Source organism: Branchiostoma lanceolatum, chromosome 9 (genome assembly GCF_035083965.1).
Source record: "Branchiostoma lanceolatum isolate klBraLanc5 chromosome 9, klBraLanc5.hap2, whole genome shotgun sequence".
Taxonomy (NCBI): Eukaryota; Metazoa; Chordata; class Leptocardii; order Amphioxiformes; family Branchiostomatidae; genus Branchiostoma; species Branchiostoma lanceolatum.
The window spans coordinates 5,327,827-5,344,911 of record NC_089730.1 but is presented as its reverse complement, the minus strand read 5'-3'; the positions used below and the strand labels follow the sequence as shown (position 1 = coordinate 5,344,911).

General features: G+C 39.0%; 1 protein-coding gene across 2 annotated transcripts in view; it reads left to right on the top strand.

Annotated features, from left to right (window-relative positions):
* Window positions 1–15,718, top strand: part of LOC136441467 (serine/threonine kinase-like domain-containing protein STKLD1) — a 32,313-nt gene extending 16,595 nt beyond the window's left edge. The window contains exons 8-23 of one of the 2 annotated variants that reach the window (XM_066437758.1): window positions 1,072–1,184; window positions 1,894–1,974; window positions 2,499–2,572; window positions 2,984–3,063; window positions 3,336–3,353; window positions 3,527–3,565; window positions 3,680–3,760; window positions 4,264–4,380; window positions 4,665–4,726; window positions 4,948–5,014; window positions 6,252–6,380; window positions 7,108–7,310; window positions 8,344–8,401; window positions 9,377–9,556; window positions 10,211–10,290; window positions 12,058–15,718. In XM_066437758.1, the coding sequence (XP_066293855.1) occupies window positions 1,072–1,184; window positions 1,894–1,974; window positions 2,499–2,572; window positions 2,984–3,063; window positions 3,336–3,353; window positions 3,527–3,565; window positions 3,680–3,760; window positions 4,264–4,380; window positions 4,665–4,726; window positions 4,948–5,014; window positions 6,252–6,380; window positions 7,108–7,310; window positions 8,344–8,401; window positions 9,377–9,556; window positions 10,211–10,290; window positions 12,058–12,144 (1,469 nt within the window). In that variant the 3' untranslated portion in view covers window positions 12,145–15,718. The remainder of the gene's footprint in view (window positions 1–1,071; window positions 1,185–1,893; window positions 1,975–2,498; window positions 2,573–2,983; window positions 3,064–3,335; window positions 3,354–3,526; window positions 3,566–3,679; window positions 3,761–4,263; window positions 4,381–4,664; window positions 4,727–4,947; window positions 5,015–6,251; window positions 6,381–7,107; window positions 7,311–8,343; window positions 8,402–9,376; window positions 9,557–10,210; window positions 10,291–12,057) is intronic. The other variant, XM_066437757.1, reaches the window with a different exon arrangement.
* Window positions 15,719–17,085: the final 1,367 nt, after the last annotated feature.

The window sequence follows — 17,085 nt, the reverse complement described above, 5'->3', positions numbered from 1 at the left end:
TATGGATGGCACATTCGGCACCAAGGAGAGATCAGTTTTTGCTCTTTGCTTTTTGGCCTTCTCCCTGCTACCTTACCCCAAAACCAATGCAAATTTGGTGCCAAATGGCTACCTTAACATGCTGAAGGTTAAACGATGTAAAAGCATTATTGAATCTTGCCGTCACAATGACTCCTATGTATCCCAACTGGTTGTATAGAACTGCACATAAAATACAACTGTGTTTGATTCAGAAGACATCTGGATAGAAATAAACTGTATGTTGTCACTGAATATGTTTCTTAGATATGTTTGTGAATATCAAGCCAAACTTCTGTTGTTATATTGATAGGGCCACACCAATTTAATTTCTTGGTTAACAGATTTTTTGAAAAACTGTTAAATTCCAAAATCAACATGAAAACAGAATCTCAGAGGAAAGTTTGTACTTTGGTGCACACAGTATGAAAAGGGTCAGGTGCAAGTTTTCACCCCAGCCTTCTGTTTTCATGATTTTCTTTGTGCTAGAATTAAAAAAAAAATCCGTTTACCAAGAAATTAAATTGGTGTGGCCAGAGGACCAGGTTTATCCCATGGAGCACTCAGTTTTATAAAGTGAATACAGTGTCATATTCAAGTTTTCCTCCCTGTCCTCTGCTTTTATGAATACGAATAGACGAATTTGAACGACTCAATTTGATGTCGTCATAGGGAGGAGTTTGCTCCCAAACTGCCATATCATCATGCATGTTTGAACATATTCAAATGACATTCCCTGAACCCAGAGGAAACAGGTGTTTGATTACAATCTGACTGATTTACGACAGATAAGTACAAAATAAACTGTTTTTCTCTGTAGTCAAGGCAAGTGAGGAAGGGGAGTAGTTACCGACATTGTATAGCGAAATCTGGAAACGTCAGACAGCATAGGTCACCCGCGGAGAGTGAGTCGCTGGACTCTGTGACTCAAACGTTTTTTATTCTTTACAGATGTGTGCGATGACAATACAGTATGGGACCAAAATCTATAACAATTATCAGTTTGTGTCTTTCAAATTTGTCTATTGACACTTTGTGTGCCCCCTCCCCCAGGTTCCATGAACTGGATGGCGCCGGAGGTTCTGGAGAGACCGTACGATGAGAGAAGCGATGTGTGGTCCCTCGGCTGTATCACCCTGGAGATGACTACCTGCAGCTTCATGGATGTACGTGCTTCTTGTCTCAACTCTTTCTCAATCTTAGGCATATCAGGCTATAAGATGATAGTGAATGTCTAAGAATTAATTTGTTCATTTGTATGTTAATGAAGGTTAAACATCCAACACTACATGATAGAAAATAGATCAAGCATCTGGATGAATTTGTTCTTAGAGAATTACAAACTAAATTAGTTTGAATTTGTCCAGTACTGTTGTTTAATTCACCAATGTACTTCAACCTTGTCTTGAGTTGTCTAATTTGCTTTCTATTGGACTATCTAAAAATTTGTCTTCTCCTTATTTGCATATCAATTCATAGTTCGTGGTTATAAACCTGCTGTTCAACTGATCTTGCTCACAGTCACTGACGAAAAGTAGTGGATGCTAATTGAAACGTCTGACCATTTCCAAAATCATATCCAGTTGTTTGAGTAAATGCTTTTTTGGTGTATCTTATTACCTGGATGTCTAATCTTCATCGACGTTGTTTAATTCATTTTCCATTATGTAGTGATTCATTAATTCATTTGTTCATTTTTTCAATTGCTTCCATCCATTCATTCATTCATTCATTTACTAACTTATGATACACGAAAAAATTGTATGCCAAATTTTTTAAACATCTGTTGAAAATGTCACATATTGTAAGCTAGAAATGACAGACACTGACTATATTACTGCAGATAATGCTTTACATTATTTTCTTTCCCATCAGACCCCCCAGGCACAGGCCACCCTGTTTGAGATCAAACACTCCCCACAGATCCTGGAAGATGTACTGGAGGAAGTAGGAAAGGTGCAGAACATTTTTCTTACCGTCAGGTTTTTGGTACGATAAGACTGAAGTCAAAACTCAAAAGATGTCATGGTAGACAAGCTTTGACTTGACTTACTTGAACTATGTCGAGACAAGCTTTAGTTTTCAGTATTTCTGTTTAGTAAGTTCAATGCTTTAGTCACATTCATCATATGACAGGTCTTTTTCAGCCAGTTGAGGACCAATTTTTCTGGACATGCAATACATTGTCAGGCTTCTCAAATGATGCCATCTGTACCATGTTGGACATACTATTGCCGTAATCCAATAACCAGTGCCAACATGCATGGTTGCCAGGGGATTCGAAATTGATTATAATTACTATCAATGAAAATCCTTTATTGTGGATATGTAGTACAAAAGGCAGCTATCTTGTGACAGAGAAAGTTGTAGATCCTCTTTGATAGGTTCTCTTGTGGCATTGCTGAAATCCCATGACAGAAATATTGTATGATGAATACCACTGCACTTTAAATTTGACTTTCTTTCCTGCCTTTTTGCAGAGATATTCTGTTGATTTAGTCCAACTTATCAGGACAATGCTCAGAAGAAACTTCAAACAGAGACCAACTGCAGTGTGAGTTGGGATTCTTCTACAAATATTCTTTCAATCATTATACACAATGCCATGTACTTGCCACTGTAGTGTACATGACTGTGTGTAAATGACCTGTCACTTTAACTAGCTTATTTTAGCTTTGGAAGTTAGTTGAACGCAGTGTAGCATTTTACCTTTCCAATTCTAAATGATCTGCTTTCCTTGATATGAAATATCTGTATACTTTTAGCTGAAAAACATTTGAAATTCTGCAAGTTACAGCTACTAGGTTCTAGGTAGGTGAGTGTTTTTGAAACCAGACATTACATGTATATGTCATTGTAGCTAACCCATTAGTTGGACTCAACCAAAGTGCATGTTACTCCATAATATGCATGATAGTATGTATGGTTACGTCTAACAATACAACCTAATGTTGTTTCCCCACAGAGAACTAACAGACATCCCGTACGTAAAAGAAGCTCTGGGCCTCAGTAGTTCAGCCTTGGTGGCCAGAAAGAAAGCAGCAAGTACGTACGATACATTAAACTAATCAGTTCATCTGTGCCTGTTTTGTTGCAGACGTTAAGAGTCTAAAGTTATTTAGTCGTGAGTGTATGATATTAAGCTAAAGATACTTTGTATCTCCAACTGTTATATCCAGCCCTTGGTATGTCATATTTAGTCACTGGTAAAACATTCAAACTCTCTTATTTTCAAATCAATCTTTATGATGGTTGCATGATGTTTTGGGATGCTCTAACCTGAAATTAAATCTGATATTTTCTTTCTCTTTTTGCAGCAAAAGGAATAGAAGCAAGTGAGTATAACTGACATTTCCTTCAAAATACCAGATAGATACTGGTTTTGACCAAAGTACATGACTGTAGTAAGTACTGTCTCTCGTATTTCTCTCTTTGTCTTTTATGTATGGATGAAAACTGAAAACACATTCAATTTCATTTTAATTATCAATTTATTGTCTCCTCACAGAACCAGTACCAAAGGGAAAGGGAATCAAGGCAGTTATAGGTAAGTGAATGTTTCTCATCAGATAAGACTTTGATTGTGTGATTTTTATCTCGTAACATGTTTGGAACTTTTTTATGATGCAATGAAATTTCTGAAAACCATGTATGCCCACAGAGTACCTGAAGGACCAAGAACAGCTTGAAGAAAGTGTGAAGGAAGCTTTGGTGTATCTAGGAGAACTCACCAAGGAACAAGGTAAGACGACACCCACATGAACATGTACGTTATGATGGGGGATACGTGTGTGTGTGTTGTGTGTGTGTGTGTTATTGTATGTGTGTGTGTGCGTGTGTGTGTTTATCTGACTGTGTGTGTGTATGTGTGTGTGTGTGATTGTGTGTAGTCATGTGTGTGTCACTATGTGTCCTACATTTGTATGTCCTACATGTATGTGTATTTGTTTCTCAAAAATCTGCAATTCTCAATATACATGACTGTACTCAATGCAGTTTTGCCATAGATTCTCTGTATTTCTGGTACTTTTGCATGACTGCAAGAGTCACAAAGCAGTATTGGGTAAGGGGGTGAAGCCTGCCATCACTGATCGCGTTGTCTGTGATTATGGTTCCAGATTTGGTAGTTGACGAGGCAGGGAGAAGGTGATCGTGTTGTGTATCAGAACCAACATGGGGTGTAAAGCAGTGTGGTTAAAGGGGTGAAGTCTGCCATCTCTAATTACTTTGCGATTATGATTCCAGATTCGGTAGTTGACGAGGCAGGGAAGAAGGTGATTGTGTCGTGTATGAGAACCAACATGTCCAACGTGGACATCCAGACCGAGGCATGCAACGTCCTGCAGAACCTCGTCGTGACAGGTAGGGGGAGCTTCTCTATCAAAATTTTGTAATTGAGTGTCTAATAGGAATTATTGTTTTCAAACCCTCCCACCATCTTAGATTGCAAATCAAAGTGTTACAAGTTAAAGAAAAGACACCATCTCTAGAGGTCTTTCTGTCAGGTGACTTTAGGTACCTGTTGTACTTATGTACAATTGACACTTTGAAAGCTGGAAGATACAATGTAGTTCTTATTGTATATTTATTTTCCTTATTTTTATCCTACACTTGATGCTTGAACTGATGTCGTTTTGTTCTTACAGCTGAAGATGGGGATATCCTGTACACCAAAGATGTCATCGCTCCTGTTCTGCTGGCCATGAGGGTGAGAAATCTTTTACTTAAATGTTCATTCCCACACCTACAAATTTTCAAAAAGTTTCTAGACAAATTTTAGGTGACAATAATTTGTTTAGAGCTAACAGACTTAGTACATAATTATTTTTCAAACAGCAATAAGGGAAAAGTCAAATTCAATGTTTGAAGTACTGACTCGAGTTGGAAGTACAGTACATGTAGTCCAAAAATGCTTTGTATTTCCTGCAGTCCCATGCAGCCTCTGCCAGCCTGCAGTCTGCTGCAGCCCAGCTCATCATGGCTCTGTCTGGAGACGGTAAAAGTTTGATTTACATCCACATATGCATGATTGTATAACATAGAATGTAGAATAATAGGAACTGAGAGTTTCACAAAGTCAATGGCCAAAATGCTGTAAAACTATTTACTGTTACTAGTAAATCTTGATTTGTTAGTGGTACTTATTAATTTTAGCAACTTAAATGTTCACTAGTTATCATGACTACTATTTGATCACAAAAATTTGAGACAGTTATGTCTGTTCCCAACGTTAAAGATAAAGGCAGTAAACTATTTCCCCAACCGCTAGAATGATACCAACCACAATTATAGACCTTTCTCACGCGGCGGACATGATAGAATGAAAACAAGGCCCTTGTGGCAAATATTAGACCGATCCTAACTGTCAATCACAATTAGCAGTTTAGCCAATGATTAACTGATAATTAGAGAATCAACCACTGAGAAAGTGGCTGCATGACCGTCAAATATTTGCATTTCTATGTTTTTATTTTACATTAACCTATGTTTTGACAGAGGAGGGCGCAGACTATGGGATCGGTCAACGAAGCTCTAGATTGCTGCATCTTTTTTGTGCATTACATTTGTAATATTAATACTTGGATATAAAATTTTAAAACTTAATGTGATTTAGGAGGAAAACTAAATCTGTACATTATTCTTGCTTCTTTGACTCATCAGCCTCATCTTCATTCTATCATGTCCGCCGCGTGAGAAAGGTGTATTATATGGAATTTACAGTAGTAGCCATATCAATGGCCCATCAATGGCTCACACCTGCTAAGAGTTTTTGAGTTGTTAACCAAAGAAATCATATGTCATCAAACATATCCAATGTTCTGTTTTACAGTAAATGCAGAAATGATCGCGGTGGTTTGACACGTATGTTCGCGGTTTTCGCGGTGAACTTTAAGCGCAAACTTAAAACCACCGCGAAAATTTCGCCCACCTATGACGCGATCTTAAAACCACCATGAACACTCCATTTTCTGCCTATCTCGAAATAAAAACCACACGAACTTAAATGCATTTACAGTATTTCCATTTGTTCCCCTTAGTCAAATTTAAAGTTTATTGCACAATTATGATTGTAACAGGACTGGTACAATGTAAGGCAAAATACTACTGGCTACTTAGATCAATCTAGTACATACTACAGGAAGGTTTTAGGCTATACCTATTATGTTTCTCTCTCCTGAAAGATACAAACTCAACAGGGTGGTTTAAATCATTGTTTGCTGTTGATTTCACAGAGAGTGCCGCTGATGTGATTGGCCAGGCAGGAGGTGTCCAAGACGTCCTAGCAGCCATGAGACAGTTCCCTAATGATCAGAAGCTCATCACGAACAGCTGTGGTGCCCTATGGAGTCTTGGAGTCAATGGTAAAGGCATCATGCTCATTCAAACTTAACGCAAGAACTGTAGGGAATGAATTGTACTTTTGTTAGAAGTCAGTGTACCCTGTACAGATTTTGTTTTACCATAAGTGTGATCGCACGTTTCCATACATGTATGATGAATTCTCGAAATGCATCATACAACAGTTGTATAAAAAAATCGCCAAAAATAGTTGAATTTTGAAATTTTATCCAGCTGCTTGTCGATGAGTAACTATTTTTGGCACATGTCTGGATGTCTAACCTTCATGAACAGAAATAAAAGACTTTTTAAATGTGACACTAACAGATCCATAGGTCTGTAGTTATGCCCAATTTTATTTGTTTATTTTATTTGCTGCATCCTAAATTGGATTTTTGTTACTATTGACTATATGATGAGAATATCATGCGAAATGTCAAGTATGACTGAAAGACAACAAAGCATACAAAACTTAAAAAGATTTTCTTTTTTGGGATGAAATTCGTTGAGGGCTCGGTCAAATTGCTTTGCCGCAGTGACGTTTAAGCCAAAATATTTACTTGATTTCTCTTGACTTTATAATAGGAATATCATGCAAAATATACAAGACTGAATAGACAACAAAACATACAAAACGTAAAAAAAGATTTTTTTTTAAGGATGAAATTTGTTGAGGGCTCAGTCAAATTGCTTGGCCGCAGTGAGGTTTAAGCCAAAAATATTTACTTTAAATTTGATTTCTGTTTGTAGAAAACAATGCCAAGATCATGACAGAAGAGAAGGGTCTGGCTGACGTCTGTGGCGCGCTGGACGGACACGGAGACATCGCCCAGCTGGTAGACTACGCGTGCTGCGCCATCTGGTCGCTGTCCATGGAGGATGACAACATCGAGATGATGGCGGACCTACAGACGGTCAAACTGACGCTTAACTCTCTTAAGATACACAAAAAGGTAAGACATTATGTAGAAGGTTAATGTACTTGTTAAGCATACAAATATTGCACCCAGGCCTTGTGCTTATAGAGTGCTTGACTCAGAAATTGATACAAGAAAAGAAAGCAATCAGGAAACTCATAAATTCAGATACTGTCTCTCTCTCTCTATCCAATTTAACGTCTTTTGTTCCCCATCATCTGGGGGTTAGACGTGCTTGCACATGGATGGGGAAGCCCCAGAACTCCTCATCAAGTGCAAGTCCTTTTTTGTAGCAAGAGTTTTTACGGCTGGATGCCCTTCCTAACGCCAACCCAAACCCTACTGCTGGGCTTAGGACATGGGAAATGTGTGTTAAGTGCCTTTCCCAAGGGCACAACGTCTGGGTGCATGTCCGGACATGTCTGGGTACTCCACTGGGGATTGAACCTGGGTCTTATTGGTTCATAGCCGGATGCTCTGAACTGTGCTACACAGACGCACTTCAACCTATTCAAATCCCTGACAGGTCCCGATGTTGCGCCCCATGGAAAGGCATTATAAACCTACATCGTATAATGTGTATTCTTACATGACTTAGGTGAAAATGAGTACCTAGCTTTGGCTAGGGACGTCCCTCGATAAAACGTTAAATGGTGTCCTGTGTTTGACTTTAAGGAGAGCCACACCTCGAGCACTTGAAAACCCACCACAGTTATCAAAAAGAGTAAGGGTTGGTGTGAGTGGATCAAAGAAATTTGTCTGGATATGCAGCTTGTACTGTTCAGTACAAACCTGGTGTGTTATATATAGCAAATTGGGGACAGTATTTAGGGTATATTAAAAATGCCATGATGTTCTGTTTTAAGATTATAGGGGATACAATATTTTGCAAATTGGTTGCCCATTTGGAATGTTTTTCTTTTGTATGGTTTTGAGTTTTGCAGCAAGTTAAAGAAACAATTGCTGACATGATAGTGCATGTTCATGTAGTACACAATCTCAGCTGAACAAATTGAATGTTAGTCTTTTGTTTTGAAACATCTGACTTCAAATTTCTTTTCCCTTGTAGGATGCCAAAGTTGCCAAGAACGCCTGCATGGCCATGGCCAGTATCGTAGAAGCTGATGGTAGGCTGGCTTATCTTTAATGTTTTTAGAAATGACATGATTTCTTTCTCTATTTCGCTCTATTGTTTTCTTATGGTGACTACTTGCTGTCTTTTTTTCTGTCTTTTATCTTTTGGTGATTGGCCTTGGCTATTGAGCATTGTTTATTAAGCACGTCAAGTATTCGAATCCATAGCAGATCCCAATATTGCACTATTGGGTAAACCACTTGCCTCAATTTTCGAACTTGAAATGAGTACATATAGCTTTGGTTAGGGATATCCTCTTGGACGGGAAGTAAAGCCAGAGGTCCTACATGTATATGTATCTGAGGAGAACCACATGCACACCTCAAGCACAGAGCAAAGAGCGCACCACACTTATCAATAAGGCTAGGGGTCCTTCCAGGGCTGTGTCCAAGACCCGAAATTTGCTTTTTGGGACAAATGAAAAGTTCACCCTGTCCGTCAAAAAAATCTGAACTTTGTGACATGAATTTGATGAAAATGTATTTTATTTAAAAGTTTGTACTAGGCTTAAAACGAAAACTAGGCTTATAATTCAAGAACTAAAACTATTACAACATGGGCTCCCAAACAATGAATGGGACAGAAAAAAGTCTAAAGCCGAAGAACACCTAGCTTTGGTCAGGGACGTCCCTCAGATACATGTAGGACATTAAATGGAGGTCCCGTATTTCAGGAGAGCCACACCACGAGCACGTAAAAGAACCCACCACGCTTATCGAAAAGAGTAGGGATCCTTTCTGGTGTGGATCAAATAAATCTGCCTGTATATGCAGCTTGTACTCTTCAGTACAAACCTATTGTGTTACGCCATGAGGTGGTTTACCGATATGCAATACAAACAGACAAACAAACAAACAAACAAACAAACAAACACTGAGTCCTTCCCTTCCAATCAAATCTGTGACTCATCCTGTCTCTCTCCCTCCTAAACTCTCTCCTGCCCCCCTCCCCCCTGTCCTGGGAAAAGTGGAATGTGCGTACCAAATGCAGGGTCCCACCTTCCTTCCAGAGGAGAGCGCGTACCGTCTGCTGGAGAACGAGGGCGAGGCGGGGATCCCCATCGTCCTGGAGACGTACGAGCTGCACAAGGACAACCCCGAGGTCGTGGAGAACGTCTGTACGCTAATCAACGAACTTGCCCAGTACAGTAAGTTGAAGTTTTTCATGTATGTGGGACTTTCAATTGCCAATGGAATGTTATGGCTTTTAAATTTATCTTTAAGTTGCTATTGATGATACTACAGTATGTAATTGTTCAATGCATGTAGTAGCGGCTCACAAATAGAATTTTAGTTCAGTAAGTCGAGCTTTTTTTGTACTCTGCATGATAATCCCTTTACACTGGGATCCATCTTTTTCTTTGTCAAATATCTCAGAAGGTCTCTTCAGGGCCTGTTACATTTGTAATGCAATAAGTTATGATAGGAAATAAAGAGCATCTTTTTAGACAGTCATACATGATTGTTTCATACAAAATTCAATTGTCTTGCGATGAAAAATCCTGTCATAGAACCTAATGTCAACAATCAATTCTGCTATAATGATAGCTTTGACAAAAATAGTAAACTGCATGTTGCATCATCATCTACATGTAGTTGATTCTGCATCATTCTACAGTCATTGAAGCATCTTGCAGTTGCAATCAGTCTTTCTATCTTTATATGTGAATGTGCCTTCAGTTTTTTTTTAATTACTTAAATCTTGAAGTAAAATCCTTACAATTCTGTCATTGCCAACAAGCGTGGACCAGTGCCGTTGGATACAAAACTGAATCAGATGATGTTTCTTTTACCTCTGTCAGATGACCTGTGTGAAGAACTGAAGGCAGCCAAGGCTGACCAGATCCTGTCTGAGGCCAAAATCAAGTTTGCTTCCAACGAGGTAAGGAAGTACTCAAATTCAGACTAGCCAAAAGGTGGTGAGACTGTAGCATCTGTAGTTGGATTACAAACCAATGTAAAAGAAATGTTAGAGTTTCAAAAAAAGCTTGCCTTGGCATTTGGATTGTATTTATATCATGATCAGGTATTGAACCTTGATGAGAAGTTGAATATTTGGAGTTTCTTTTAACACAACCAGGTAATCTCACCTGCTGACGTTTCGGTGTCTGTCAGACACCTTCTTCAGAGCTTCTGACTGGAGTACTGCTTCTCACCGCTATAAGTAGCCGATGTAGGTGGCGCTTTTGCGGCGAGAACGTAATCCCAAATGTGGTTGAGCTTGTATCCCCCCTCGTCTCGGTTCATCACTGGTGATGACTTCCTGATCCATACTGCCTCCTTAATCCAACAAATGCGTCTGTTGTTCTCTCTGTCTATTACTTTGGCCCCCTCCCAGACGAAACGTCAGCAGGTGAGATTACCTGGTTGTGTTAAAAGAAATATCCTATGTTCTACCAGCCTGATGAAATTATTTTCGGTTGATGAGAAGTTGGCTACAGATCCAGAAAGGGCTACTGAAATGGCTGCTATCTTCAGATCGGTTAATCGACTGAAAAGGGACGTCTACAAATTGTGAGCACTATACCTAAGCAGCTTTGGCCACCAAGACAAAGAAAAAAATTGAGGGATTTCTCTGACAGCAACAGAAATGTAGTGGTGCCTTATTTATGTTGTTGTCATTTACAAACCTTATCTGAATGAACAGTTGTTAACAAAATTTATGTTTACTTTAATCTTGTGACATCATATTGTACTAAGTGTATTAAGACAAATAGGATGTTTTCTTCCAGGACATAGAAGGTATCTGTGCGGAGGGGCTGGAAAAGTTGGGCCTACATGTATGAGCCGAACATATTGAAACGATAGGTGTGGTTAGTAGTTGCCTAGCAACAGCAACAACTTTGTTTAAATTGGTGATTGTTGGGAGAAGGAAAAACATAAAGTCTGTGTTGTCTTCTGGTCTCCATGGTGATATGAAATCTCTGAGTGTGTACTGTGTGTGAGTTTTGGGATCAAAGTGGCAGAATGTCAACTTTTGACTAATTTGGTTTAAAAGGTGAGGGGTCCATATTTGTTATGTTTGGCGGTGGTGTCTAATGTACTGTCTAGCCTACATTGTACTTTGCAGACTTCTTGGAGCGCCAGCGTTAATTTTCTGGGGAGCACTGATTTGCAATTTTAAACACTCAAAGAACCCAACACACTTATCGAGAAAAGTAGGGGTGACCTGGTGTGCTTGGCCAAAAACGCAAGCCGTGGCGAAGCCGCATTGCACTTCCACTAGCTACTTGAAAAAGCATTATGCTTCACCTCAATTGAGGATGACTGCTTTAATTTTCCTTTAACACTCTATATAAATGCCGAAAATCCCTTGGCAGCAAAATTCTCTTTGCCATCATTAGAGAACCTTAGCCCATGTTGAAAATCGTGAATCAGCCCCCCCCCCCCCCCCCAAATAAACACCAGCAATCTGAAAAGTCTGCAAAGTAGGCAATAGTTTTCTATCAATGCATGGATATTGAAAAGTTAACCCCCAAACAGCAACAACTATATTACAGTAACTCCAAGACTCCAAAGGCCTGAATGGCAAAGTTGGATAAGTTTCTAACATCATATCCCCATAGAATGGGGAATCACCACAATTGGAGTAGCCTGAAACTGTTATATTTTTGTTGTGATGTAATCTGTTGTTCTTTGTTGTCTACAGGATATTATGGGTCCAGTCACAGAGGCTCTTCGCAAGATGGCCGGGGGTGCCGCCCAGAAAAAGGACAAGAAGGCTAGCAAGACATAAACCAAGCATCTTGAAAATCTTTTGGGAACGCATAAAATATGTCATATGGGAACGAACTGTTACATGCCTTTTAATTCATTGTGAAAAAATGTTTTCTGTCTGACCACATCAAACAGTTAATGATTTATGTATTTTATTTTTAAGAAATCTTACATTTGTTTTTAGGAATTTTGTGCGTTTAGGAGAATGTACAATGAAGGGAAAAAGTGGATGCAAATTTACATGAAAGTCAACGGGAAAATTATATATGTTTGGAAAGATTGTTACATTTGTTGACTTTTCACCGTTTAGCAGTTACATTTTCCCCCTACCCGAAATCCTCTGTATAAGTAGTAAGCCCTATAGAAGACAAAAAACTGCAGACCATGTGTTATTGAGTTTGTTGTATATTCCAGTCTTTCAATGACTGGATGTCAAACATTGTAGCTACAAAATTGGTTGGATGTCAAACATTGTAGCTACAAAATTGGTTGGATGTCCATTTATTGTAGCTACAAAATTGGTTGGATGTCAAACATTGTAGCTACAAAATTGGTTGGATGTCAAACATTGTAGCTACAAAATTGGATGAATGTCAAACATTGTAGCTACAAAATTGGTTGGATGTCAAACATTGTAGCTACAAAATTGGATGAATGTCAAACATTGTAGCTGCAAAATTGGTTGGATGTCAAACATTGTAGCTACAAAATCGGTTGGGTTTTCCACATGGTTAGTGTCCTAAACCATCTAAGTTACCCATTCAGACTAGTAGGAAACACACTCTAGAGTTGCCCTTTCTTACAACCATGCCACAACAAAATGCCATCAAACAACTCAAAACTGCCAAAATCTTAGACACAAGTCAGTTTGAGTGATTCTTGAATTAACGGGATCATTCTTACAACATCTTTACTTGATATGGGGGCGTACTGTTGGTCATTATGTCGTAATGTCACAGTTGTAAATATGTTTGGTAGTTTGTGAATACACTATGTAGTTTCATCAGGTTGGTAAGTCACTGGATAACAAATTTCTTTGTATACAACCAAGTGTTTATACCTCGCTTATGTTTCGGTGACCGTCTGTCACCTTCCTCATTGTAAAAATAATCTTCCCCAATCATGAAACGTGATAAGGGGGGATACAAACTCAGTCACATTTGGGACTGCACTAGTCACATTGCAGCAGCGACACCTAGCTGCAGTGCAAATTATGACAAGTCACCATCTGTCACCTTCCTCAGGGCAAAAATAACTTTCTCCAGTCATGAACCGTGATGAGAGGGGGATACAAACTCAGTCACATTGGGGACCGCATTATTCACAGTGCAGCAGCGACACCTAGCTGCAGTGCAAATTATGACGAGTCAGTATTGACCGGAGGAAGGTGACAGACTGTCGCCAAAACGTCGGCTAGGTATAAACTCTTGTTTGTGTACAAACATCTTTGTTGTTCAAGTTTGTAGTACGTTATTATTCAGATAGCGGGTGAACAACAGGGTGGACTCCACCAGGGTGTCATAATCAATTCAACACCTGTTTAGGCCGCAACAATTAACGTCCTTGGTTCTCGTATCTTTCTTTATTTATAAAAATTTAGCAAAAAAGACGAAATTAAAAAAACAGAGGGCTGGGAAGAAGACTTGGATCTGAGTATATAATCACTCCCTGAAACTGTGTATACCAAAGCCACAAAACCGCAGATTCTTCACTTGTATGCATATTTGAGTCCGTATGAGCTGCGTATCGACATTTTTTGGTTTAGGTAAAGTCTGCAAGAAAGAAGTTGTTTTTAACTTCGACCCATCGTTGTACAGCCTGGTTATCTAACTGAAAAACGATTTTTTTCGGCTGCAAACTTTACCTAAGACAAAAATGTAAATATGCAACTCTTACGGACTTGAAAATGCGCACAAGCGTGAACGAGGCCTTAGACTGTTTTTAAGTTGATCTTCTGGCTCAGCATTTTTTTTTAGAAATTCAAGAACCAACGATTTACATTGTTGTGGCCTTAGATCAGGTGGATCAATTGCTGTATATAAGGGGCGTATGGGCAAATGTATCCTTAACAAATGATCACTTCAAGAGATATATTTTCGACTAATTGTAGACCTTAGATTATGAAATTTTGGAGCCATAAATGAATGAATGAATGAATGATGAATAAGACCAACTTTTAGAGCACTTTTTGGCCAAAAACTTAATCTTTGTCAGCTTGTCTATGTCCTTGTATCATGTAGTTGAAAAGCACCAGTAAAAACACTATTTTCTGACCAATGTCTTTGAATAAACTGCTAGCACTCTGAGTGCAGACAGTTTCACTGAAAATCTTGTCTTTTGGCAAAAATCGTCACCATATATGTCTGACAAGAAATTGTCAAAGAAAGGGAAAGAAAATGCTACACTTTTGTAAAAAAAGAAAAGTTATTTCTTCGTACGATTATCCAGAGAGAGTGGACAATTACACAACAATACTACATATACCATTAGGCTCGCCCCTGAGGCGTCGCCAAAAAAGTTTCGTGTTTATGAAACAATATTATCGGTGCTTTTCTTCTACAATAATTGCTACCGATCATTTGACCACTAAATATTCAAGTTTTTCATGTTTTTACTTGCTTTCTCACCATTCTCAAGACTTGATATGTCTAAACGTCAAGAAAGCACAAACCACTATTCTTCAGTATTACTTTTTGTCTTTCTGCTATGTTGTCATAGTTTGAACTGGTCACATTAAGCCATTGTTAAGTAATGCACTTGTCTCAATATTGTAAGTTGTTAAAACCGCTGTTTAATGTTTCTTCTCAAAGAACTGTTTTATGATGATTATGAAAAAATTCACTTTTAGTAATCGATAATGCCTATGGATTAACTGGCAAGCTAAAAATCAGATTTCAATTTCAGAAACTATGTTTAATGTATGAAATTTTATAGATGTGTTTGTTCTAGTAATGCGACCAAGATTTTTCACTACCCATGTGCCTTTTTCTCTCAAATGTTATGTTAATGTTATACAAAGAACAATGTACCTTCTCAAAAATGCATAATAACTACATGTATACAGGTGCCTTAGGAGAGAATGCTTTACTAACAATACAGGTTTGGCTATCGCAAACCTGTAACAAGACAAAGCAGGGTGTGGATTAAAACCTGGTGTATGTATGTAGCATAGTTTTGGTGTATCACTTTTACTAACATTGGGAAGTTAGTATATTATGGTGATCCCTTACAGCATTGGGGTTGTAGTTTTGTACCATTTTATGATGGGCGACAAATGTTTAAACATTCCATAAATCTATATCAAAGGCACAGATGTCTGCATACAGCTTTTAGCAAGCAGATTTATGCATAGATTTGCATAATTTCAAAAATTGAAATGCCACTTTTTTCCCCGGAAATCTATATATTTTTTAATTGTCTTCAGGAAAAATCTGATGTAATTTTCTTAATGAAGCTTTTTGACCAAGCAGATGTGATTGTGTTGCAAATGGCATGTCCAATTTACAGCAGCTAGATTGTTCTGTTTTGTATGTATTGTGTTCGCATGTACTCTTTACTTTCTTCTGAATAAAGGGTACATTCACACACACTTATTATGTAGTTCTGTGTCCCTAAACACTGTATCAGTTGGCCTAAGTAAATATACATGTCAGATTTTTGAAATTAGACTTATATTGGCCCCCGTGAATAGTTTCATCAGGTTGGTAAGTCACTGAATTAAAAGACTCTTGTCACACAACTAAGAGATTTATTCCACCGACGTTTCGGTGACCATCTGTCACCTTCTTCAAGGCAATTCTGACTGGTTTACATTGCAATGCAGCACAGGTGTTGCTGCTTATGCATAATGAGATGCATTTCCAAACGCAAAATATTTACATACTGGTATGTACAAATCACAGGAGATGACATCACTATGCGGTCCCAAACGTACAGAAGTGTAACACATACACAACAATCGATCAAAAGCAACAAACAATGCAACCATTGTCATCTATTTCTCAAGGGTGCGGATTTTATTCAGACTTATATTGGGTTTGTAAACAAAAGCCAGTGGAGTCCTGCAGACAGTTTCAAACAAGGATAGTTTCAGGCACTCACCACGAAACAGTGCGTAGCTATTACCTTAAAGGTCGTGGATCGAAAAGGCTGCGCCCTAGAGGTGTTGCCAAAAATTACTGACCTAACAGACCACAAAGGCAAAGGTAACGGCAAAGGTATTGTTGAATAGCTGCTGAAGTTCCGACCGTGACGAAGTACTCGGCGCGGGGATCACCCGTGCCGAGCTTCCGAGCGAAACCCGAAATGATGCCGAACGGTGTTCGGGGGAGCCGAACAGCGAGCCCCGTAGTGAAAGTAAGAGATAATTAGCGCAAAGGACGACGGGAGAAACCGTCCCCGCTAATGAGGGGGGGGGGGGCATTTCCGGAGTGAGCGGCGGGAGAAACCCTCGTCGGGAGCATTTGAGCGAAAGCATGTACCGCGGCGGTTACCCAACATAAATAACGTAGCCTAAAGCCCGTGAACAGACAGAAACGTGTTAACATTGGCGTTTCAGTACCAAGGACAGACACCATGTTGATTGGAGGGGCGGTAAGCCGTTGCACTTCCAAGCTCCTCCGTTGGGAGCGTTGTCATGGCAATGTTTGGAGCATGCCATGACCTATTCAAATGCGCTTAGATTATAGGTTGCTCATGTCTTTGTAAAGTATTTGTCCTTCTGAACCCGGTATTGATAAATCCCCTTCAACTATACGACATACAAGTGATTTCACCGTCACAACTATACTATACATGGGAACTAATCTAACAAGAGTTAGACCATAGCATGTCCAGTACAAAATATATGAAAACGGAAGTTCTGCTGCAGTACCAAAATCAAACACCAGGGGGCCCAAAATCAATATTGAACTTCGTCTTCTCAACACGTATCCGCATACCAAATATCACAGTTCCTATA